At 36.7% G+C, this 21,557-nt stretch overlaps 5 protein-coding genes across 6 annotated transcripts in view; 2 read left to right on the top strand and 3 right to left on the bottom strand.

Annotated features, from left to right (window-relative positions):
* Positions 1-215: 215 nt before the first annotated feature.
* LOC106746268 (pyruvate dehydrogenase phosphatase regulatory subunit, mitochondrial) lies at positions 216-5,963 on the bottom strand. Of its 2 annotated transcripts, XM_014622661.1 has the most exons (14): positions 5,555-5,963; positions 5,438-5,474; positions 5,262-5,371; positions 5,018-5,181; positions 4,781-4,944; positions 4,506-4,689; positions 4,127-4,332; positions 3,729-4,041; positions 3,460-3,611; positions 2,846-2,994; positions 2,463-2,760; positions 1,845-2,024; positions 1,530-1,730; positions 216-859 (listed from the first exon to the last, which is right to left on the bottom strand). In XM_014622661.1, the coding sequence occupies exons 1-14, from the start codon at positions 5,800-5,802 to the stop codon at positions 650-652; spliced, it is 2,616 nt and encodes an 871-aa protein (XP_014478147.1). In that variant the 5' UTR covers positions 5,803-5,963; the 3' UTR covers positions 216-649. The 2 variants fall into 2 exon arrangements, with proteins under 2 accessions (XP_014478147.1, XP_014478146.1); XM_014622660.1 differs by having other exon boundaries at positions 5,262-5,474.
* A 123-nt stretch (positions 5,964-6,086) lies between these two features.
* LOC106746269 (zinc finger protein on ecdysone puffs) lies at positions 6,087-13,624 on the top strand. The gene is made up of 10 exons (XM_014622662.1): positions 6,087-6,197; positions 6,448-6,772; positions 7,802-7,945; positions 9,082-9,311; positions 10,023-10,323; positions 11,554-11,712; positions 11,795-12,035; positions 12,115-12,309; positions 12,399-12,583; positions 12,665-13,624. Exons 2-10 carry the CDS (start codon positions 6,461-6,463, stop codon positions 13,166-13,168), a joined length of 2,271 nt encoding a protein of 756 aa, XP_014478148.1. The 5' UTR covers positions 6,087-6,197; positions 6,448-6,460; the 3' UTR covers positions 13,169-13,624.
* LOC106746272 (15 kDa selenoprotein) lies at positions 13,516-16,681 on the bottom strand. The gene is made up of 4 exons (XM_014622664.1): positions 16,443-16,681; positions 16,092-16,210; positions 15,870-15,991; positions 13,516-15,784 (listed from the first exon to the last, which is right to left on the bottom strand). Exons 1-4 carry the CDS (start codon positions 16,485-16,487, stop codon positions 15,603-15,605), a joined length of 468 nt encoding a protein of 155 aa, XP_014478150.1. The 5' UTR covers positions 16,488-16,681; the 3' UTR covers positions 13,516-15,602.
* A 440-nt stretch (positions 16,682-17,121) lies between these two features.
* On the top strand, positions 17,122-18,750 carry LOC106746270 (sorting nexin-22-like). Its single transcript, XM_014622663.1, has 3 exons — positions 17,122-17,435; positions 18,008-18,201; positions 18,458-18,750. Exons 1-3 carry the CDS (start codon positions 17,283-17,285, stop codon positions 18,618-18,620), a joined length of 510 nt encoding a protein of 169 aa, XP_014478149.1. The 5' UTR covers positions 17,122-17,282; the 3' UTR covers positions 18,621-18,750.
* A 143-nt stretch (positions 18,751-18,893) lies between these two features.
* The window catches only part of LOC106746159 (tectonic-1-like), a 6,006-nt gene continuing 3,342 nt past the window's right edge, over positions 18,894-21,557 (bottom strand). Inside the window, exons 5-7 of the mRNA XM_014622412.1 lie at positions 21,323-21,482; positions 21,023-21,213; positions 18,894-20,640 (exon numbers count right to left, since the gene is read on the bottom strand). Of these exons, the coding sequence (XP_014477898.1) occupies positions 19,597-20,640; positions 21,023-21,213; positions 21,323-21,482 (1,395 nt within the window). The 3' untranslated portion in view covers positions 18,894-19,596. The remainder of the gene's footprint in view (positions 20,641-21,022; positions 21,214-21,322; positions 21,483-21,557) is intronic.

Consider the following 21,557-nt stretch of genomic DNA (forward strand, 5'->3'; position numbering starts at 1 on the left):
AAACGTGTATTTGCCAATGCGAACGTACATATATATGTATGTATATACGTATATATGTATTATGCGTGTGTATATATATACGCATAAGTGAACAATGTATATATANCATATATACAATACATATTGCAGGTCACGTTCGTAGTCGTCTCGGCAAAACTTCTGAAGCAGGTTACTCGCTACGGACAGCCGAAGTTGAAAAAATTAGCGATGCGAGATTCAAGAACGTTAAATATACCGTTTATTGACACAGAAGACATTTTATGATACAGAAGGAACAGTTATATATACATAAATATGCAGCGCGCGCGCGAAGCTTAGCAATTATTTTTAGGAACTATTTTTGAAATGTACGATAACGTCTTAAAGAAACCTGTGACATAACTACATAGCATTATAACACGATACGTGAGTGCGACTTTTTTTAAAAGCAAGTTATGGCAAAGAAAAATGAATAATATACATGGTCGATCCGATGTAACATCTAACGACACGGTTCTTTATTCTATGAAATTTTTATTGTGACTTCTCAGTCTTTCAATGTAGCCGTAATACTTATGAGTTTGATACTTGTATTAAATGATTTAGTAAATCTTTTTCTACATATACCGTTTGTACACATACATGACACGTTACGATCGCTCGAGGGAAACTACAAGGGTTGGTGATCGCGCGTAGCATGATAAGCGTCTCTCTCTTTATCGGGAAACTTCGTCGGTAAGTTCGGGCTGTGCAAGTGGCACTTCGCGGGATACATGATTCCAGCGACGTTCACTTCGTAATTCCCCGACAACACGTACTCGTTCGTTACCTCTTGCGGATGACCCTTCGAGTCCAAATTCTGTACGAATCCAAGACACACCTACGAGTACCGTTCGATGCGTTATTTTCTCCGAAAAGAAAGTACTAATAATGCTCTCGTGGTGATATTGATATTCTAAAATATTATACGCCTACTGCAAAATACATATTTTTTTTGCTAAATCTTGCATTAATGGATACAATAGCTTGGCTTACGAAATGTTAAAGTAGCAATGTAGAAGAAAATTAAGATCTATAAAGTTCAGTTTATTGCAATTCATTATTATATGACAGACATAATACGATGCTTGGAAATGTGAAATTTTGTCTTATGGATATGCTTGAAGAAGAGTTAATAAACAAAAAGAATTTAGACAAACTAGTCATGAAACAGGATACGAACACATTGTATACATTGTATTCATTAATATTTAATGATAAACTTTTTGGTTTTAATAACAGCCTGAGTTCTCTCCGGCATGCTGTCAGACTTCGAATAACATTATGATTAATGTTATGGTGTCATACACGAACAATAATTTTTCTATCTATTTCAACATTTCGTATCTGTAATAACTTAAGTTGTCGAACTCATTAACGCAGAATTTAGCAAACAATTTGCATTTTACAGTAGACTTGCAATACTTTAGAACATCAGTGTGTAAATTTATTGATATTTTTCATCTTATTCGCGACTTGAGCGCACGAAAGGAAAGGAATCCGATTCTCACCTGCTTTTTGAACGTGAACCCGTAACCCGTGGTCGTCGTCATGCCGCAATACTTTCCGTTTCGATAAATAGGTTCACCACCCCAGCACCACGTATCGAATTCGACGTCATGATCGTTCAACAACAATTGCACGTACTTGCGCTTGACTCCTTGTTCACGTTGCCTCAACAGAGCGTCTCTACCAATGAAGTCGACTCCTTTCTATGAGATAGAAATAACTTTTATTAGAACAAAATAGATTTTTTTTTACCGAGATGAGCACGCTGGTGTACGAAAAAATCGTTAAAAATCTCATTATTCTCAACTCATCCTCACATCGAACTTCACACGCCACGATCTTCCACACTCCAAGGGAGTAGTGAACGTATCCAGATCCTGTCCCCAAAACGCGTAGAACTTTTCCACCCGTAAGGCTCGCGTCGCGTAATATCCAGCGTGTTTCATTCCGTATTTCGACCCGACGTCTATCAATCTCGTGTATACGTGCAACGCGAACTGAAATAAACAAAATTTGTAGTCTCCCGAATTTGAAGTATGATTTGTAATAGTGCTATCAATTTCGGGTAGCCGGAAGTCTTTCGGTAACTAAAGTTCATCTTTTGAACTGTCTTTTACCGATAAATGTGCTTTAAATATGGCTCCTCGGTCAATCAGATGGTTCCTAAGCCAATTTTAGAGGCACTTTTATTAGTAAAAGAGAGTTCAGAACACAAGCTTAAGTATACGATTAATTTCAGACGTTACAAATTATTGATTTTTCTAACGATAACAGGTAATAATGACGTCTGAAATAGTCTTATATTCAGTTACTGGAAGACTCAGGGTAGTCAAAATTGGAAGTATTAATTCGTAAGTCGAAAATTGCTTCGGACAGTAGAAAGAAAAATGATAGAAACTGACAAAATAATATTGACCGCTTAAACAAACCGTTACCTCGTTTGGAATATATAAGACGTAGCCGAGTTCTCCGGTGTGCGTTAGATTCATCGTGCGAATACCATTGGCCAGTCCAACGTCTAATTCCTTAAACGTAAAAAACGGAAAGTTTTTTGGGTTCAGATCTATGTCAGTCAGTTCGGTTAACAGCTTTCTGGTCGCCGGGCCCATTATGCAGATGGCGGTGTAAGCCGATGTTACGTCGGACACAGCGACGGAGCCGTCCGACGGCAAATGACGGTGTATCCAATACTTACAACGTGTCTGTTGAATCGTGGGGGCGATCATCATGTAGCTAAAAAAAATTGTTTTCACGTATTACACATCACGTATCACACATGTCCGATTTGCGCGACGCGAATTTGTATGCCGTAACTTACTGATTCGGCGCGATTCGTGCTAAGCTGCAATCATTCTCGTAACCTCCGCGATAATTCTGCATACCGGTATGGATAATACTTCCCACGGGCACGTCGACGTCGTTGGAGCACAAGTATTGTAGTAAGTCGACGACTTCCGTGTCGTTTGACTAAAAAGACATGTCGCGTAAAGTAGCGTAGAGAGAATGTTTAATTGTAATTATATTTTTCTTACATCGTGCTTGTGCGTGTTTAGACCGATTGTTAATACACATATCTATTAATAATTTTATAGTGAATTGTCTTTACTTCGGTAGTGCTTATAAACAACAATTAATCAAATTGATACGTTTTTACAACGCGTATTGTACAAACTTGGTGCACGTCATTGTTCATATGTATCGCCGAAATTGAGATGGTTTAATGGAAAGTTATCAAGTCTGTTTTTTCGCTGAACTAGTGTATACTTCAGAGACAGATACATACAGTTAAAACTTGGTGGATGAAAGAAAACTAATACAAGCTAATTTAGTTAGTTCAGCAAAAAAGACCTACCGTTTGATATGTGTATCGAACAATTGGTGTATAAACTAGCAATATATAATATTTGAGAATATCCGCTCATAATGTATTACCCATAAGTCGATTTTGGTGAAAGAGGAATAATCGCTCAGACCAATCATCTCTCTGCAAGCGGCATATTCTTGCGCGACTTGGTCGAACCAAGGAGGCTTGCCGAAGGTGTTCGTGTACGCTATCTTATATCTTTGGAAACCATCGGGGAATTCTAACGAGAGAGAAAGAGAGGAACATTATATAAAAATATACTATAAAGTATATTTTATTATGATAGATATGAACAAATATTTACAGAGTGACGAAAATCGTGATTCGCGAATATTACCTTCTTCGTCCGGCTGAAACCAGGATGGTCTCTCATAGCCCATGACTTGGCCGAAAACGGCGCCCGCGTCTCGGAGTTTCGGATAGATCGGCGACACCCTCAAGTTCCTGCCGGTCTTGAACTCGTGATGCGGATACTGCAACCCGTAATGCATCCCGGGCACCTCCCGCACTCGGTCACGCAAAAATTTGCGATTGTTGTGCAGCCCGAGGAAACGCGTGACGTCCAATTCATACATGTCCAACGACGTCGCGCCGCTGACTATCAATTCCGCCGTGGCGCGACCGACCCCGCCGGCAGCGGATATCCCGACCTTTAAATAAAAAATTTCGTTCATATTCGTGGTGAGAAATCCAGAGATAAATCTTCAATCGCATCCGACCGATCGATTTACCAACCGTTTTCATCCCGGCTGCGACGTAATAATTACGTATCTCTGGCGCCTCTCCCACAATCCACTTACAATCCGGAGAGAACGCCTCGGGCCCATTGCAGAGTCTCTCCAGGACCGCATTGCCTAAACTCGGAACTCTATGCAGCATCTGTTCCAGCAAGATGTGGAAGTGATCCCAGTCCTCCGGTAAAACTGTCTTGTCTTTGCTTTCTGAAGTTACATCGATGAAAATCTTTGATAAGACATTAATAAGCATATTGATGATACATAACACCATAGTGCAAACAAAGCTGTTAGCAATTGCAACAAGTTAAGCAGACAGTAGCGCTTTGACAAGAATTAATTGACAAATGTTAAAAACGATTTACATCTATATATCTGACCAGGAATAACGCCATCTTCGAACGCCGGTTTTGCCATCGGTTCAAAACCGCCGGCTAACAGGCGCCCGTTATTCTCTCGAAAGTAGATATATCCGTCCAGGTCGCGTATAACAGGAGTCATCGGATCTAAATTAGCAATAGGTTTAGTGTGCAAGTAATAGTGTTCTACTGGATGAAGTGGTACCTGCAAGGTAATCTGTAATGTATCATCCTTTTGCAAAATTCTTTCACACACACAAACTATATTTTTCATAAATATTGCTTCGTAAACTTGCCTTTACGTGTGGCTCACTCAGTTTACCGACATTCCGTGCCCAAAATCCAGCACAGTTGACGAAATGTTGACATTTGACGGTGCCATGTGTTGTTTCTACTGCTCCCACATGGCCATTTTGGTTAATAACTTTTGTAACTGCACAATTTTCATATACTGTAACACCTGAAATGAAGAAATTAAATGATGAAGAATACTGGCACATCTGTCATAATCTGAAGAAATCTAACAAATGTACCTCTTTTTTGTGCCTCTTGGATTAGAGTCAAACAAATCTGGTAAGGATCACCCACACCATCTTCTGGAATCCACAATCCTCCGACAAGATCATCAACTTGTAGTAACGGACACAAATCCCGAATCTCTCCTCGTGAGACTAAGTGGCAGTCGATATCGCATGATCTTTGATATATATTGAGAAAATTAAAATATAATTAATGACTACAATAACGTACAACTTATCACATCTACTGGATATTTACACAGATTGTGCTTTCATTTGTCTGAATGTAGTCATACGATCCCTTGTACGTGCCAACAAAAGGCTGCCACATTGTTTCCAGCCAGTTGGAAGACCTTTTTTCTCCAATTCCTGATATAACGCAATACTGTCTTGAGCAAGTTTAACTTGAGCTAAGCTAGGTTTGAAAGCTCCTACCAATCCTGATGTATGCCATGTTGTTCCACCTCCTAGTCTAACAATAAGATGAAAATATACGCAAACTCATACTTTTGGTGTAATTTCTTGAAAAATATGTAAATTAAGAACATGTACTTGTTACTCTCCACTAAAATAGTCTCTGGTCCTAATCCTATAAGGGATAAATGATAAGCTACAGCACCTCCCATAACTCCACCTCCGCATATGACTACTCGTGCCTCCTTAGGAAGTGCATATTCTGGATCTTCAGAAACTATATCAGTAGATTTCAAAACTACTCCTGCTGTCTTGCGACTGCTGGAGAAAATACTTCTCTTTTGTACTGCACATCTATTGTAAAGCAATTTGTAGTGTCTCCACATCTTAATTAGTTATAATAATCAAATTACGCCTATTTTTCTCTTATATTCCCTGAGTTACGAAAAGTGCATTATCGGACCTCGAGCAATTTTAACCAAATATTTTCCGTATATGACACTACTTTATCGGTGATCATAATTGCTAATGACAGGTTAGAATAATATTATGTTACAAAAGCCTAGTTTTTCAAACGCATGCTTACAGTTCTGCGCCAATCATGTGAATCGGGCTTGAATGAGCAGAGGACAATTTTTACGTAGTGAGTCACTTTCCTTGTTGGATCTCATTGTCTATGGCGATCGACCGTACCTGCCGCCATTTGCAGTCGTTCGCTAGCGTTCATTTTCTCGAATTTTGCGTCGACTTCGCTCGTATCACGGCCAGCGTTATCGTCTCGGTAAGCAAGCTCCGATCTTTTCATATCGCATATGCTAAATCGGGACATCTATTCGGTATTGTGCCTCGTAAATATCGCGTGTAAAAGTGCGAGTGCCACGACAGCTCAGAAATTTTTAAGATTCCTCGGATTAGCGTTATCCGCCACGTTGCTTTGGCGAGCCTCCGCACAAAACAATATAATTGCATTCTATATATAGGCGATCCTATTACTATATTTACTACATCATCTTTTCTATTCGCATATAAAGCACTACTGGCACGATGTCGTTCAATCGAGGAGTGAAGAGGGATTCCTTCGGAAATCGGGGGAATTTCAATCGTAATAGTGGCGGCGGCGGCAATAACAATCGACTTAGCAACATGGGCAACAGTATGGGAAATAACATGGGTGGAGGGATGAGTGGAGGCGGCATGGGTGGAATGAATCCCTGGGAAAGTGGTATGATGCCTGGCAGAGGTATCCTACCTACACCCAACAACAATCTCTCCCTGGCATCTCCACAGGCGCAGCTGGCAATTGCTAGCAACCTTCTGACGAACTTGCTTCGCAGCCAGCAGGAAGTACAACCTCAGGTATAAGAGCATATTTTCTTGAAAGCTATTTTCTGGTACATAGGATGTCCCAGATCAACATGAACAAACTTCATGAGGACATAAAACAGATTGAGGTGAACAAAAAAGTCCTCTGTTATTTTGCAAATAACACGCAAAATGTGGCGCGTTGAAAACAGTCATGTATAAAAGCTTTAATTAATAACTCAAAAATTTGTATATTTGCAAAATAACAAAAGATTTTTTTGTAACCTTATCTATAAATAGGGTTGGGCAAAATTATCAATGGGTATCGATTATAATGTTTGAGAAACATCAATGTTCACTCATTGAGGATGGTGTTACATCTAGAGAAAATGTTAAGGATTCTAAAAATTCTCTATCCAACAGCCAATTAGTACATCTGACAAACTCATACGACGCATTCTTAATGAGCGAACATCGATATTTTTCAAACATTGATAATTTTGCTCATCTTTATCTATAAATATATAACAGTTGTTGTACTTAGTGACAGATTCTATGTTCAATACTTGATATACTGATATCTGTTGCTAAATACAACAGCTATATGTTAGTAAATTAGTCATTCTGGATATTGATCACATAACTTTTCTCCTAGGGTGGAATTGTGAGAATTGAAATGTTTTCAAATTAGAAAATTTACACTTTTCATGAATTCATGCTAGAGAAGATTCATGTTCCTCTGGGCGCTGATCATGAATCTTTTCTAGCATGAATTCATGAAAAGTGTAAAGTTGAAAACATTTTGTTTCTTATGTTTCCATCCTAAGAGAAAAGTTGATCAATATCCTGAAAAAAAAACTTCTTTGCCATTTTGCAAATAACACACAACTTTTGAGTTATTAATTAAAGAAGCCTCTATACATGACTATTCTGAATAATTAATAATTCGAAATTTTGCGTGTTTGTAAAATAATAAAGGACTTTTTTGTCCACCTTAATCCGTTTTAGGCCTTCATGAAATTTGTCCCTGTTGGTCTAGGACACATAAACATTACCTTGATCCATTGTTATATATCCAAACAGGTGCCATCGCTTATGAGCCTTGGAAATAATTTTTCCGGACCAGGGCCGAACTATTCTAACCAACAGAACTTTTCCTCAGGACGGTTTAATGATCGGCCGGCGCGACATGGTCTGAAAAATCAACGTCAGCAACCGTACAACAAGGTAAGCGAGCCTCGCACATTATGATTATATTCTTCCCAAGCAGGCGTTATCATAAAAAGACACTTCTCTTGACACTTTTGCTTTACGATCTTCCCCTGTATCGTCAACAGAAGTTGCAAAATGACAATCTATGACCTAGGCTCCCTCGCTTGGACGCAAACTATTCTTAACTGTTCTGAATGTTTACGAATTTCTCTTCTCGTGGCGACCAACAATCGATCGATTAAATGGGATTATATCGTTCACTCGATTAGACACGACCAGCGAAATCACTAAGATAAATAATTCTTGTTGATGGTGATCAGCCTTGAATCCGAGACTACTCTCCTACCTAGGAGCACTAGATATTCACCCGATGTTAATGTATTTCATTAAGAAAGTGCACTGTTGAAAGACGTGTGTTGATTTCAGAAAGAATAATTCTCAAATTTTGTTACTACCGGAAACTCGCCGGAGGTTCTTTCGCGCGGAGCGAGCGTGAAGCTGACGTTGTGAAAACTCGTCTTACAATCTGTAAAACCCGAGTCTTCTGTCTCCTACCAATTTGTACACACGATCATTATAAAACCGGCTGCGGTTGCACTTTATTCAAAACTGCTACTATTACTACTACAACAACAACAACAACTACTACTACTGCTACTACTACTATTACTACTACTACTACTACTACTACTATCGCTTACGTACGCAAGAGTTGCAGATTTCACTTGATATTAGCTTCTTCTTCACGTTGATTAGTATTCACTGACTTTTGCTCGAGTACTTTGTAGTGGATTTAATTACGTCTACTTTTACGAAACTATGATCGAGCCCTATTTGATCGTTGCCGTTGCGTACACACACGATGTGCATCTTCGACTCGAAATCGGGATGCACGCTCCACCACGGTTTTTCCTCCCCCCCGCCGGCCGTTCCTACCGCATCTATGATGCGGAAAATGGGAAAAGACCTACGTACAGTACGTCTCACCGGCAAATATGTCCCGCTTCCATTATCGACTACAACTGTTTTTTCTCCCTCAAATCCCAAGTGGTTTTCTATAGAACCAATCTCGATTTGAGAAGAATCACAGTTACGTCTGATACTTCTCTCATGATGCTTTTGGTCATTTGACCGATCAACCGACTGACTAGATGGGCAATCGCGCCCGAGACGGCCCTGCTGGGCGACGTGGTCCGTCCGCACAACAATCTCGTGCGCCCCAGTCCGGCAGTCAACGTATGAACGGAAACCAAATCCAACATCGCAACGATAAGTCTTCTAAACCAATTCCTGCCTCTAAACAAAATCAGACTGCCAAAAAGGAACAGCAGGATGTTAAGACCTGTGATACTGAAAAAGCAGAAGCGCCTGCTCCGAAAAGGTAAGCGGCCGATTATCTGTGATCGGTAATAGTTTCTTCAAATTTCATTCTCTCCGAGCTACTATTTTGCCTGTTATATATATATGTATATATGTATACATATATATATGTATGTGCACAGATAAATACATTTTATACGTATTTTATACATGCGTGTCACTTAATGTAACTACACATATATCGTTTATAGTATACCGCAAATCTCTCTCGAAAAATTTCTCTCTTATCTGTATCTTTCAATTTATTGCGATGCACACTCTTTTTCTGGTACTGCGATTCGATTCTCACATTTCACGCCCAGAAACGACCAGACATTGGCCAAGGGTGCTAAAAAATTTCCGTTCCGACTAATTCCGTTTTTTTCGTAATTTCCTCATCCTGTACGTTTTGACGGGAATCGTGCCAATCGGCGAGAATACCGTTTGTTATCTGTACATCTCTAATGGGATGTACAGAGTCGCATCCTCCTAAAGTGCTTCCACACGAGCATCAGTCCAATTTTCGTCATTGTTATCGACAAAATTTCGTGTACGTGAACACTGTAAATTGTCCAGCCTACTACATATACGACTAGATTCGTAATTATATTTGTAAATTAAAGTTTAACAGCGAATTTAACATAAATGTGGTCAACTGGTGGGATCAACTACGAAATTATTTCCGGAATATTGACGAAGCTTTATTCTATACAATATATTATTTGTGATGCAGCGGTGAAGACGTGGAAGAAACCGAGGATAAGAAACGCGATTGGAAGGATGAGAAGGATGAAACGGAAGAAGTAGAGGGGAAAACGGAGGAGGGTGACAAAACGATGGATGTTGACACGAGTATGGAAAAGTCCGCCATTGCGGAAGAGACGCCGAAAGAGGCGAGCACGCCCTCACCCGAGAAGGACGCGAAAACAACCGGCAAGAAATCTGAGGCTAGACATGCCGAGAGTCGTTATGCCGAGGTTCCGATGAGCCACATGTTTTGCCATATCTGCAACAAGCACATGTGGGACGGATACGTATGTATCGACGCGCGATGGACAGAGGCCGATGTTCATAGTCGGATCTTGCGTTTAAGACCGTGTTTATCTTCTGATGCTATACGGCTCATTTCATTGGCTACGAAACATCTGAAAATGAACTTACGACGATCTTAAATATAAGATCCGACTATGAATATCAAAGATTTTGAAGATGTTACGAAAAGACCTGTGCACTTACTATGCTCACAGGAAGTAAAAAAGACATCATTTCTTATAGATTTTGAGGCGACAGTGTTAATTAATCCTTTCGCTGCGTACGACGGATATACTTGTCGCTGAAAAGTAGCTTCTCAATTGCATACACCATGTATAGTTACGAACAGAAAGGTTATTGCATTCTCTAGGCATAGTGATATCAGAAATTTCGAATTAACCGTATCATTTTTTAATATTAATGCGTCATAATTGCTGCTTTGGCCTTGCCGATTCACAGAATAATCAGCAGTCATAATGCACGAATATTCAGAAACGATACTCTAAATTCGAAATTTCCGATATCACAGTGCGACAACCTTCTTATCGCACCTTCTGTCCGCGACTGTGGAAAATCGTTCATTATTTGTGGACGCTGTCTGTCACAAGATGGTTGTAACAATTTTTTTTTTTTTTTTTTTTATGCTTCGGAATACAAAGATACGACAAAGCGAACTTATGATTCATGAACATGCGCAGATGGTCAGATAGCTATCAACGTTACATATGTGTATACATAATACATATAAGATATACATATGTAATTTTGACAACTGTCTGACTATCTGCTGCGTATGTTCACTTCGTCGTATCTTTTATGATATTGATAAAATGCAAGCAGGAAAATTATCTTGGAAAGATTTTTTTTTTCTAAAAAGATAATTTCCCTGCAATATTATATTTTTATTATTATTGTTTTGTCAATTTCATGTTGCTTTTTGATTTAGTATGATCCGATTATATAAGTAAAAAGTACTTATTTTGCAGTACGTGACGACCATCTTTTTCTCTATAGAATATCTTATGAAAGAAAATTCTTCTGTGCTTGCACGAACATGTTCGAATCGGCTTCCCGCACTCAGCATTCGTAAACTTCAGCCTTAGAAACCATAAGAAATGATCTAACTATCTTGTTTTTCTCGAGCGCAGCAAAAACAGACCTTCTGGTAACAATCTTCTTTGTACGGATATTCGTAAGAATATTTGACTGATCATCATCACGTTCCTCCGCAGTCTTTTGAAAATCATCTTCGGGGACGCGCACATCAGCTGATGATGGAGAAGCTGGATGAATCTTACAAACTGAAGGTCGACCTGATGCGACATGAGCTTCGTGTTGCCGAGGAGCAACGCGAACTCAGCTTGAACAACTCGAAACGACGTGGCAAAAAAGTAAGATTCCTATTTTTCTCCAGAAAGTCCGGCGATTCACCTCGCGAATACCGTGTACGTATTTGTGAATTTTCGATTGCAGGTCTCCGTGGACTTCAACGTTAGAGAGTACTGTACTATGTGCGACTTGAATTTCTACGGGACTCTGTCTACGCACAGGAAGAGTGAGAAGCATCAGCAGCTGAAGACTTTTTTGCATCCCCGATGTTTCCCTTGCTTGAAAGAATTTCCGTCTCGCATCGAGTACGATGAGCACTGCTTGACACCCACTCATATGAAGAACGCTGTTCAGTGCGAGGAACAACGGAAAAACAAAAAGAAAGGTAATTGAAGAAGAATTAAGAAACGAACTGATATTGAGGAGTAAAGAAAAAAAAACTGATTAAAAATAATATTTCGCAGAAAAATTGGCGAAGGGAGAAGCTGAAGTCCGTAGCGCGGAGGACGAGGAGAAGGACGTTTGGCATGACACGAAGAATGACAAAGAAGAAGATTCCGGAGAACAAGAATACATCACGGATATCACGGAAAATATGGGCGAGACCAAGTTCAAGATCCCGTCTTACAAGTACTGTCGTCAGAAGCAGATAGGCGTCGGTACGGATCGCACGATAATCATGATCTCGCGTAAAAACTGTGCATGTTGTACGAATATTATTTTCAATAATGATCGTTATTTTACTCAGGTAAATCGATGATCAAGGAGGTGCAAGGATTTTACTGTGAGCGTTGCCGGCGGTTCATGCTCTTGGCTGATGACATGAACGCTCATCTACGCAGTATCACTCACTACCGAAACTTCTTGGCAGAGGTGAAGTCGTCAACGTCAGTCGCCGCGGCTGCCGAGTCGAAGGAAGCCGAGCAAAGCGAGGTGAACGACGACGTCTCATGAGAATAACGTCATAGTGGAAGAAGCTCTCGAGATTCGTTAAAACTGAATCTTTGTCCGTAGGGTGAGAAGAATGCCGCTCAGATCTCGGAGGAATTCGATGGGAACTGGAAACGTCGCAAGACTTCTCACGATGATGAGACCAACGACGAGAACAACGACCAGCCGAATGAGCCGCAAGAGAGCAACGCCGATAACGCGAACACGCCGAAGAAGTCGGATGGAGAGGAAAAGTACGACCCGTTGGAAGCTGATGCCGAGTCCGAGGAGGATGAGACGAATCGCGAACCAGCGCCGGAGGTGGCGCCGGCGGAGGCTACGCAAAATGCCTCCGCTAACGGGCAGGAAAAAACGCCGATCGATGAGATGTGGACGGACGCGGATGCTGACGATGCCGAGATGGGTAATTTGATCGACGAGACGGACGAGAAGGAATTACGAGACACGGATTACGAGAAAGCCGCCCCGCCGAAGGTAGAACGTAATGTCAGCCCGCCGAAAATGCCTCGAGGACGCGGATATGCACGCGGTCGCGGCGGCCCGCGTGCCAGGAGATCTCGGCGATAAGCTGACGCGGTACGAATCGCGATACGCGAAAGTACGAAAGTATATGAAGAGGCGTGGAAAATGCATCGCAGCCGGTAGAAGCTAGATGAACATTTTCCGCGCTGCTACAAGTCCTAATGATAATGCAAAACATATAGAGCATGCGAACATTTCTATTGTCAATGCATATTTAGACACGTGTAATATTATGCGTATGTTGTATTCACGTGGATTACGTGTGTAGCGTAAAATCTAATTTGTAAGCGACCTATCTTACTCGCGGCACATAACGGAAGGAAAGAGGAGAACGAGAAACACAAGATTTCATCGGGATCGGCAGTATAGAAGTCTTAGACTACTATTGGTTCTCGTTACATGTCTCATATTTTAATTCGTTTCCTTATAACGACAAAGACCTGTGTTTCGGATCATAAGCTAAATAAAACACATTTATTGTATACAATATATTCACACTGACATGAATGTTTGTTTTATTTTGTTTCATCTCGGCAATTATCGAAAAAAGGTTTGTTTTCTATTCCCGAACTGGCGGCATCAGTTCAAAACAATTGCGTTCCGACATATTCATTCGCATACACTTATATATTGTGAAACTGTATCATTTTTTTTTAGCACGCACTCGGGAAAAATATTATAAGGCAACGGATTAATGATTATTATTGACATGTATACGGCGCTAATTTACGTGGAGAGATACTCAAGTACTGTGTGTGCAATTGTAGATGTATTTGTAAAGATCGCGCGTGCACAGTTGCGTATATGGTACTAAAAGGCAGGATCAGGATATATCACGTATGTGTAAGCGAGTATATTGATCGTGATCGAAATTTAAGTACGAATCTAATTATACAAAGATCTAATGCGTCGTATACAACCGACATAATAGCCCTAACATCCAGCAAGATGTATTTGGATTCAATATGATTTCAGCACTTTTTTTTCAACGCAGTTCAGAACCCAATCGATGTCCAATAGAACTCCTTTCCTCACTAATTACCAGAAATTGAGTTCTCTCATTGGTGACGTTCCAAACTACATTGAGAAAAAAATATTGAAACCAAGTGCCTAATAGTCACTAGGATTTTTTAGTCACTCGCGCATTATGCCGACATATTTGTGTATCTCATAACTGTTGCTTTTTCAAAAGAACGATGACGATATTTCAGTTATTTAGAACGATGATTAAATATTACAAATATAAATACGTAGTACACACATATATATATATATATATATGATTTATATTTATATATTATATAAATATATTGAGAGATACATATAGGCCCAGTTTTCCATTTTATGATTAACTTATAATTTAGACTTAAACTGATGATAATGATAAATAAGAAAAATTGTTTTTCTATTTATGGTTAATCATTAAATCAATGTGTTTGCAATGGTAATTACATATACTTTTAAAATTTAACGATTAATCATTAGTAGAAAAACATTATACATCATTTTTACGTTATTATCATGTTAAGCTTAAACCACAAGTTAACCAGAAAACGAAAAACTTAAAAACCCTTACGTGTGATTGAAAAATTCTGGTAACCCTATGCCTATAGTACATATTAAGCCCGTGTCAGACTACGGATTGGAGATTGAGATTGAACTGAAATTTGATCAATCAGTACAAAATTCACTAAATTACTAAACTTGAATTCAGTTAACTTTGCCATTGGCCAAATTCAATTCAATCTCAATCCCCAATCCAATCTGATACGGGCTTTAAGGGTATTATGTCTGTTGTGTATGTGACGTTAGATTTAGATGACCGTCACTTTATTCTTTACATAGTGATACGAATATTCTTATGGATATATCATTCTTTGATATGTTAGAAAAGATTAGAGAAAAATCACTTTATACATTCGCGAGCTCATTGGGAGAGCTTCCTCCATAATTACAGAAAGAAAACCACAAATATTCGAATCTTTCAAACTGTACATGTGTATCATTTCGCATTGGTTCACCAATTTCACGCATATTGAAGTACGTACGAAACTGGCGATGCTTATAAAAAAAAATACATGATGTCATACATTTCCAGTTTTATAATTTACTTCAATATAATCTCGTGTGATAATTTTAACAATATAATGAATGGAGGACTTTTGTATGCAGGCAAAAGATTCAATTGAATTGTATTATTATCATTTAGAAATAAGATATTTCCCTCGGAGAAGGATCTTTTTGTATTCTATTTCATAGCGTGCAAATAAATTACTAAGCAGAAGCCTCTGAGAAACCTTAAACATGATATTGTATGTTTAGGTTCAATGTGATGTGTATGATAAAATGATAATAAGTTATCCAGATGAATATACTGTGACTTGCGGGATATCTATATAGATATAGAGATACATATATTCATATATTAATAATTCGATAGAAAAATTTATGTATCAATAGAGTATATTTCCTATCTTTACTAATCCTTAGAGAGATGTGTTGACAGAAATTCATCTACAGAGTCTGTGTCCCACTTGTGTATATCCAGTATATCTTCAACTCTATTTTCTGCATCATACAATTTAATGATCGGATCTAAACCTCTCACATACTTTATACTAAGGTTCTTATATTTCTTTGGTCTGTCACTTTTGATGAAAGCTGAAAGAAATGTATTGGTTATATGTAACAATGTTGTGTTAAGCAATAATCTAATTGTCGAAGGTAACTTAGTTTAATTGTATACCTTGTATCTGTGGATATGCACCAAACTTGCACGTGCACACCTCAAGGACAGCCTTAGGATAGCGTTTCGATCCGGACAAGTCGTAATCGTTATCTTTCAAACAACATTCCTTGCATGTAGCACTATTACAAAAAAAAAAGAAATAAAGAAAAATTTCTGTAAGTTGAGTTTTGGATATTTCTAAAGAAAAAAAAATCTTTTGTTAAATTCATATTTACATACAGTATTTTTGTTAGATTAGGATCGGTAAAATGTTCACAGGTCGAGCAAAGTAGGTTGGCTTTGTTAAATCCCAACATCTTGCAATCGTCTGCAGAAAATTCTGCTATTACATTGTTCACCTATAATGTGTATCTCGTTAGTGTCATTGCATAAATGTATTAGTGAGTAATCTATTTCTTAAGCTTATAATATATATATATATATATATAATGTTATATATATATATATATATATACATATAATTTCATATAGATCCCTCTGAAAGTATAATAAAAATGTAAATTATCTTAAGACGAAAATTTAAACATATGATTACAAGTTGCAATACGTGGAGGTTATGTTTTTACTCACCGCAGCAATGACTGAAATGAGAAGCGTATATGGCAAAAAATGCATTTCGAAACGTTTTATGAGCCTAACTAGCGAGCTGATTAATCAAATCGTGTGCAAAATTGAAATAAAAGCGCGTAATGCACAGCAACTGCTGGATATAAAATTAAGAATGACATTGATCGACCGACGAATCGACACTTTTCTACCAAAAGATCGATTTGGACGTTTCCACAATCGTTGGCTGTTGAGTAGAGAATTTTCCAGAATCCCTAACAATTTTCCTAGACACCGTAGAAATTCTCTATCTGACAGCCGGATATGCCAATCGGCATATCTTACAAAAACTCGTTATATGACGCAAGTAATACCAAACTTACAGTTTTCATGAGTTGCGAGAGACTAGCTAGTTTCTTTTTCGCGAACCTTCATTGGCTGGCTCGCTCGTTGCAAGAAAAGGTTTTTGATTTGTTGACAGCTTGGCATGCGCCGACGATATAGCTACACTGTTGACCTTTAGGCTTGTTCTACAATACGCCGTATGTCAAAGTCGAATATCGGAACGCTGCCGATGATCCAATGAGGAGTATTCGTTCTCGAAAATTAAATTCTTTCATTGGACCATTGGCTGCGTTCCGACACCTGACTTCGACATACGGCATATTGCAGAACAGCCTTACTAATATGTGAGATTATCAGTCTTGGTTACTAGCATCTCACTGACAAAACAGAGATGATGTATTTTATTATTTATTTCTAGCATTGTTATGCTTTTGCATTTTTGACTTTTTCATGTTTGTTTAATACTATGTTATATTTTTTATAAGTACGTTTTAAAGGTAAAAAATTGCTAGCTATGCGATGTATGAAGCTTTCATTAACGGTTATCGTTTGGCCGATGTGTTACATGGAAAACCTTATTATGTATATTGTATCGAAGTTCTGGAATCAAAAACCAATACTCGATATTTCATTGAGAAAAGATACAGTGAATTTAGCGCGTTACATCGTACGGTAAGCTATTGAAATATCGCCTATTGTAAACGCCTAATGTTATGATAACACTATCTTTTATGATATATTGTTATGATAACACTTATGATATATTAGATAAAATTTATTTAGAAGTAATTGTAACAAACATAACATTCGTAATTCCTCACGAATTCTCGGAGTATCCGAAGTATTGAGTAGTGAGGTATTCATTATAATTAATTTCTGAGGAATATTTCAAAACGAACTGATTATGGTTAATTCTTCAAAAATTCATCTGATATTCATTCGTCTAATTCTGTATGTATTTTTTAAAGTGAATTCTCTATAAATTTCTATTCACCTCTGTGCTGTTTGAGATCTTTTTGGAGATTTAAGATAAATTAAGATTAGTATAACCAAGAGAACATAAATTTACTTTTTAATTAAATTTAATTAAACAGTAAAATTTTGATGACCAATAAAAAAAGATATAATATTCTTCTTAAAGAAAATTCATATTTAAATTAATCAAAAGTTATAATGGAAAGATTATTAATTATGCTATATCCAGTGAATAACATTATATTTTACAGAAAAATTTTTACTTACAGTTGAAAAAGTATAATTCAGATATTGCTCCATTTCCACCAAAAAGAGTAAGAAATTCGCAACCAAAACTATTAGAGCAACGACGGGCTGCTTTGGAATTATATATACAAAAGATGTTACGTCTGATGGCAACAAAACAGCAAGTTCTCAATTTTCTAGGCATAGAAATTCAGGAAACTGATGTACCCTATAAACGGTATCACTTTAAATTTATTAAAATTAAGAAAATGAAGAAATGAAAATGTTCCGTTACTCTGTAAAAATATCGTAATCAAATTGCATTGTTTTTTTGGAAGATATTTATATTGCAGCGATCAGTATATTTAATTTGAAAAATATAAATACATAAAATTTGATATCTGTGAAATTTTATTCTAAACATGTATAATTATATTTGATATTTAATAATAGCTTTAATATTTAATCATGCACCTTATTTTTGGCTTTTGCAGAATACACAAAACTGTAAATAGTTTGAGACATAGTCATTCAAATACACTGAGACATCATCCGGTCCTAACTTTTCACTCTGATCCATATATCCAAGCTGACCCTACTAGCAGTCTCCCGGATGTTGTAACTAATGGTGTACTGTTGGGAATATATAAATCGTGAGATTCCCAATATATTAAAAGTATTTTACACGGATATTAAGAGAATAAGTATAATTGCATTTTTCGTCTAGCATATGTAAAATATAATATGATAAAATAATGTTGCTATAAAGGTATTGTACTTCCCGCAAATAAGATAATTGAAAGATTATACAAGTGCATATCTTCGGAAGGAAAAAAAAAATTAAGTGCTTCCAATAAATGTTTGTGTGTATAAAATCTTCCCAGCAAACCAATATAAGACCTTTACATAACCTTGGGAATACATGAAAAGAACAATGTTTCACGGTTATATATTAATATTATCTTCGATATTCATTCATATAAACTCGGACGGAAATAAACGTTACATTAGTGTTTTGGAAAGCTTGACACTAGTTATTAGGATTTAGAATAAGAAATAGAAGGTTCTTTTTTCAAAAATCAATGTTACTAACCTGACCTTGATAACGTAATCTAAATTTTTAATTTTGTTAAATACATTAGTTTGTATTCTGCAACTTTTGTCTATAATATTTATCTATAAAAATGTTTTATTTTCGACGTATTTTACCGTTGCCGGACTTTTGAGACACTGTATTGAATTGGAACAAAGTTCGTAAAGTTTTTTAAGTAAAATTCAATAGTGGTTAATGTTAGTGGTACAGTAAGTTGAAATTCATATAGCTAAAAATTAATGTTTAATATAATAACCTTCTCTCAGAAACAAATTTTAGTATAATTATTTTTTAATTCTTTATTTTTTCTCTTTAGAGTACGGGTACAATTGTTATGAATAAGATTATTTCAATAATGTTTTTAATACCATATTTTATCTAGGCTCTTCTTGTTGTATTTTTTTGTAAAGGCAAAAAACGGCGAAACGCGTGCATTTGTCTTTTTACTTTGCCATACATACAAATTTATAACAAAAGCGCACAGAGTTATTAACTCGCCTTCGCATTTAACTAAAGAAAAGCTGTGCAATATATTAGACATTATATGCTATATAATATTATATTTATAATTAAAATTAATATATTTAGTATTTCTACTTTTTTCGAGCCATTTAGAAAAGGATAGAAAAAATCATAGGGCAACATGATATCTAAATTAGGTCCACCGACAAAATAATATTTGGACGGCTTCGAAACGTCATAAAAATTGACATAGGAAAAGATATCAACATGGAGAATATTCGTACAATTTTTTACTGTACACTTTGACCAAATAACATCTTCTTCCTTACCAAACGTAACACCGACGCCCAATATTTTATAATTCATTAAAGTTTTCGATTTCCGCAATGTCGAATAAAGGACATCTAAGTGTAAAGACGTAACTAATCCTGAACATGAGATCTGTTTTCCGATTATCCTCGCAGTCACAACATTTTGTGGTATCCTATCAAATGTGATACGCAGCCAGTCCATTATATTTTTGCTGGTGAAATTACCGAGTTTAGAAATGTAAGTGCTGTAACGCTGATTTACATTTAGTAAGGAATCTTTCATCAAGAGATTCATCGTCATATTTTGTAGTTTTGTGCAAGATGACATGGTGAAATTTTTAGTGAACAATTTAACAAAACATTTTAACTTAATATCTTCACCGAAGGCAACAATATGTCTATCATACTCCCCATTCTTTCCACAGAATGGCAATGTAAGAAATGCGTCGGTCTTGTTAAAAAGAATTTCATCGCTTTCATTGGCGCGAAATCCAATAATAATCGGTTTACCTATTACATAGCCAGGATTTCCACTACGAACGAAAATTCTTGTTTTATTTGTGTCTATCCAATCGTATTGGATTTCAAAATATTGATAGAAGGCGCGAGAAACATTGCCTATATTGAAATATACATCAATGCTGTTAATACCAGCAGAACCGTTGTGACCGATCATATATTTTAAACCCTTTACAATATTTGTACATGTAAAGTTCGTGCAAAAACTTGACACTTTAGTTCGATTACAGTCAGAAAATGAATTCAGACAGTAATGAATCCTCATCGGCAAACAGACGTTCCTTTGGCAAATCTAAAAATACAATATCTAAGATTAGGAACAGCTATTAGAGATGTACCCGAGCAAAATTTTTCACATCTGGTCGCATATAAATATATATAATTGTTCATAGTTACATATGATTAGACCTCAAAATATATCATACTATATATGGTATCATATAATTCTATATGTTATCATAAATAGCTTCATATTCAATCATGTACAGTATTCCCGATATGTTCCCAATTTTTGATTTCAATATATTACAAGCTCATCAAAATCAGAAGTGGACATATCCACGAGTTTTCTTATAAGTAGGAAATAGTTTATATTAATTGGATTCAATCTTATCTCTAAGAAAAATGTACTTTATTATTTATAAAACCATTTTGTAGTAATCATAAAACTATACCTGTTCTGTTATGAGTGTCTCGTTGAACAAAGGTGGCGAACTAATAATAGTAAAATTACTGAATGTTATAGGAAACAAATATGGATTAACATTTGTTAATTCATTTTGTATGCATGCACTTTTCCAATTCTCTAAATATTTTAAAGTCTTTTTGAATGAACACTTCTCATTAAAACCAGGTTGTAAAAGTTCTGAAACAAATGTTATATCATTAATAATTCTGAACTAATAAACTAAACGCCTTTTTCAATGAAAATTCCAATGAAATATTCAATAAATTCATTAATATTTTTATGTTACCTGTTGGTTCAATAAAATTGTTATGTAATTTCCACAATATGTCTCCATGTTGGTAATATTTAGTTAAATTATATTTGAGCAACGTTTTGGCATTTTTTAAATTCCATTTATATCTCTCCATCTGCACCACTCGCCACAAGTCTTCCTTATTTTGTAGTATCTATAATAAAAATAATTGAATAGTAATACATAACATAGCATTCACGCGCGCACACATGTACGCACGAAGTATACA

Source organism: Dinoponera quadriceps, unplaced genomic scaffold, assembly GCF_001313825.1.
Source record: "Dinoponera quadriceps isolate SergipeBrazil2010 unplaced genomic scaffold, ASM131382v1 scaffold566, whole genome shotgun sequence".
Classification (NCBI taxonomy): Eukaryota; Metazoa; Arthropoda; class Insecta; order Hymenoptera; family Formicidae; genus Dinoponera; species Dinoponera quadriceps.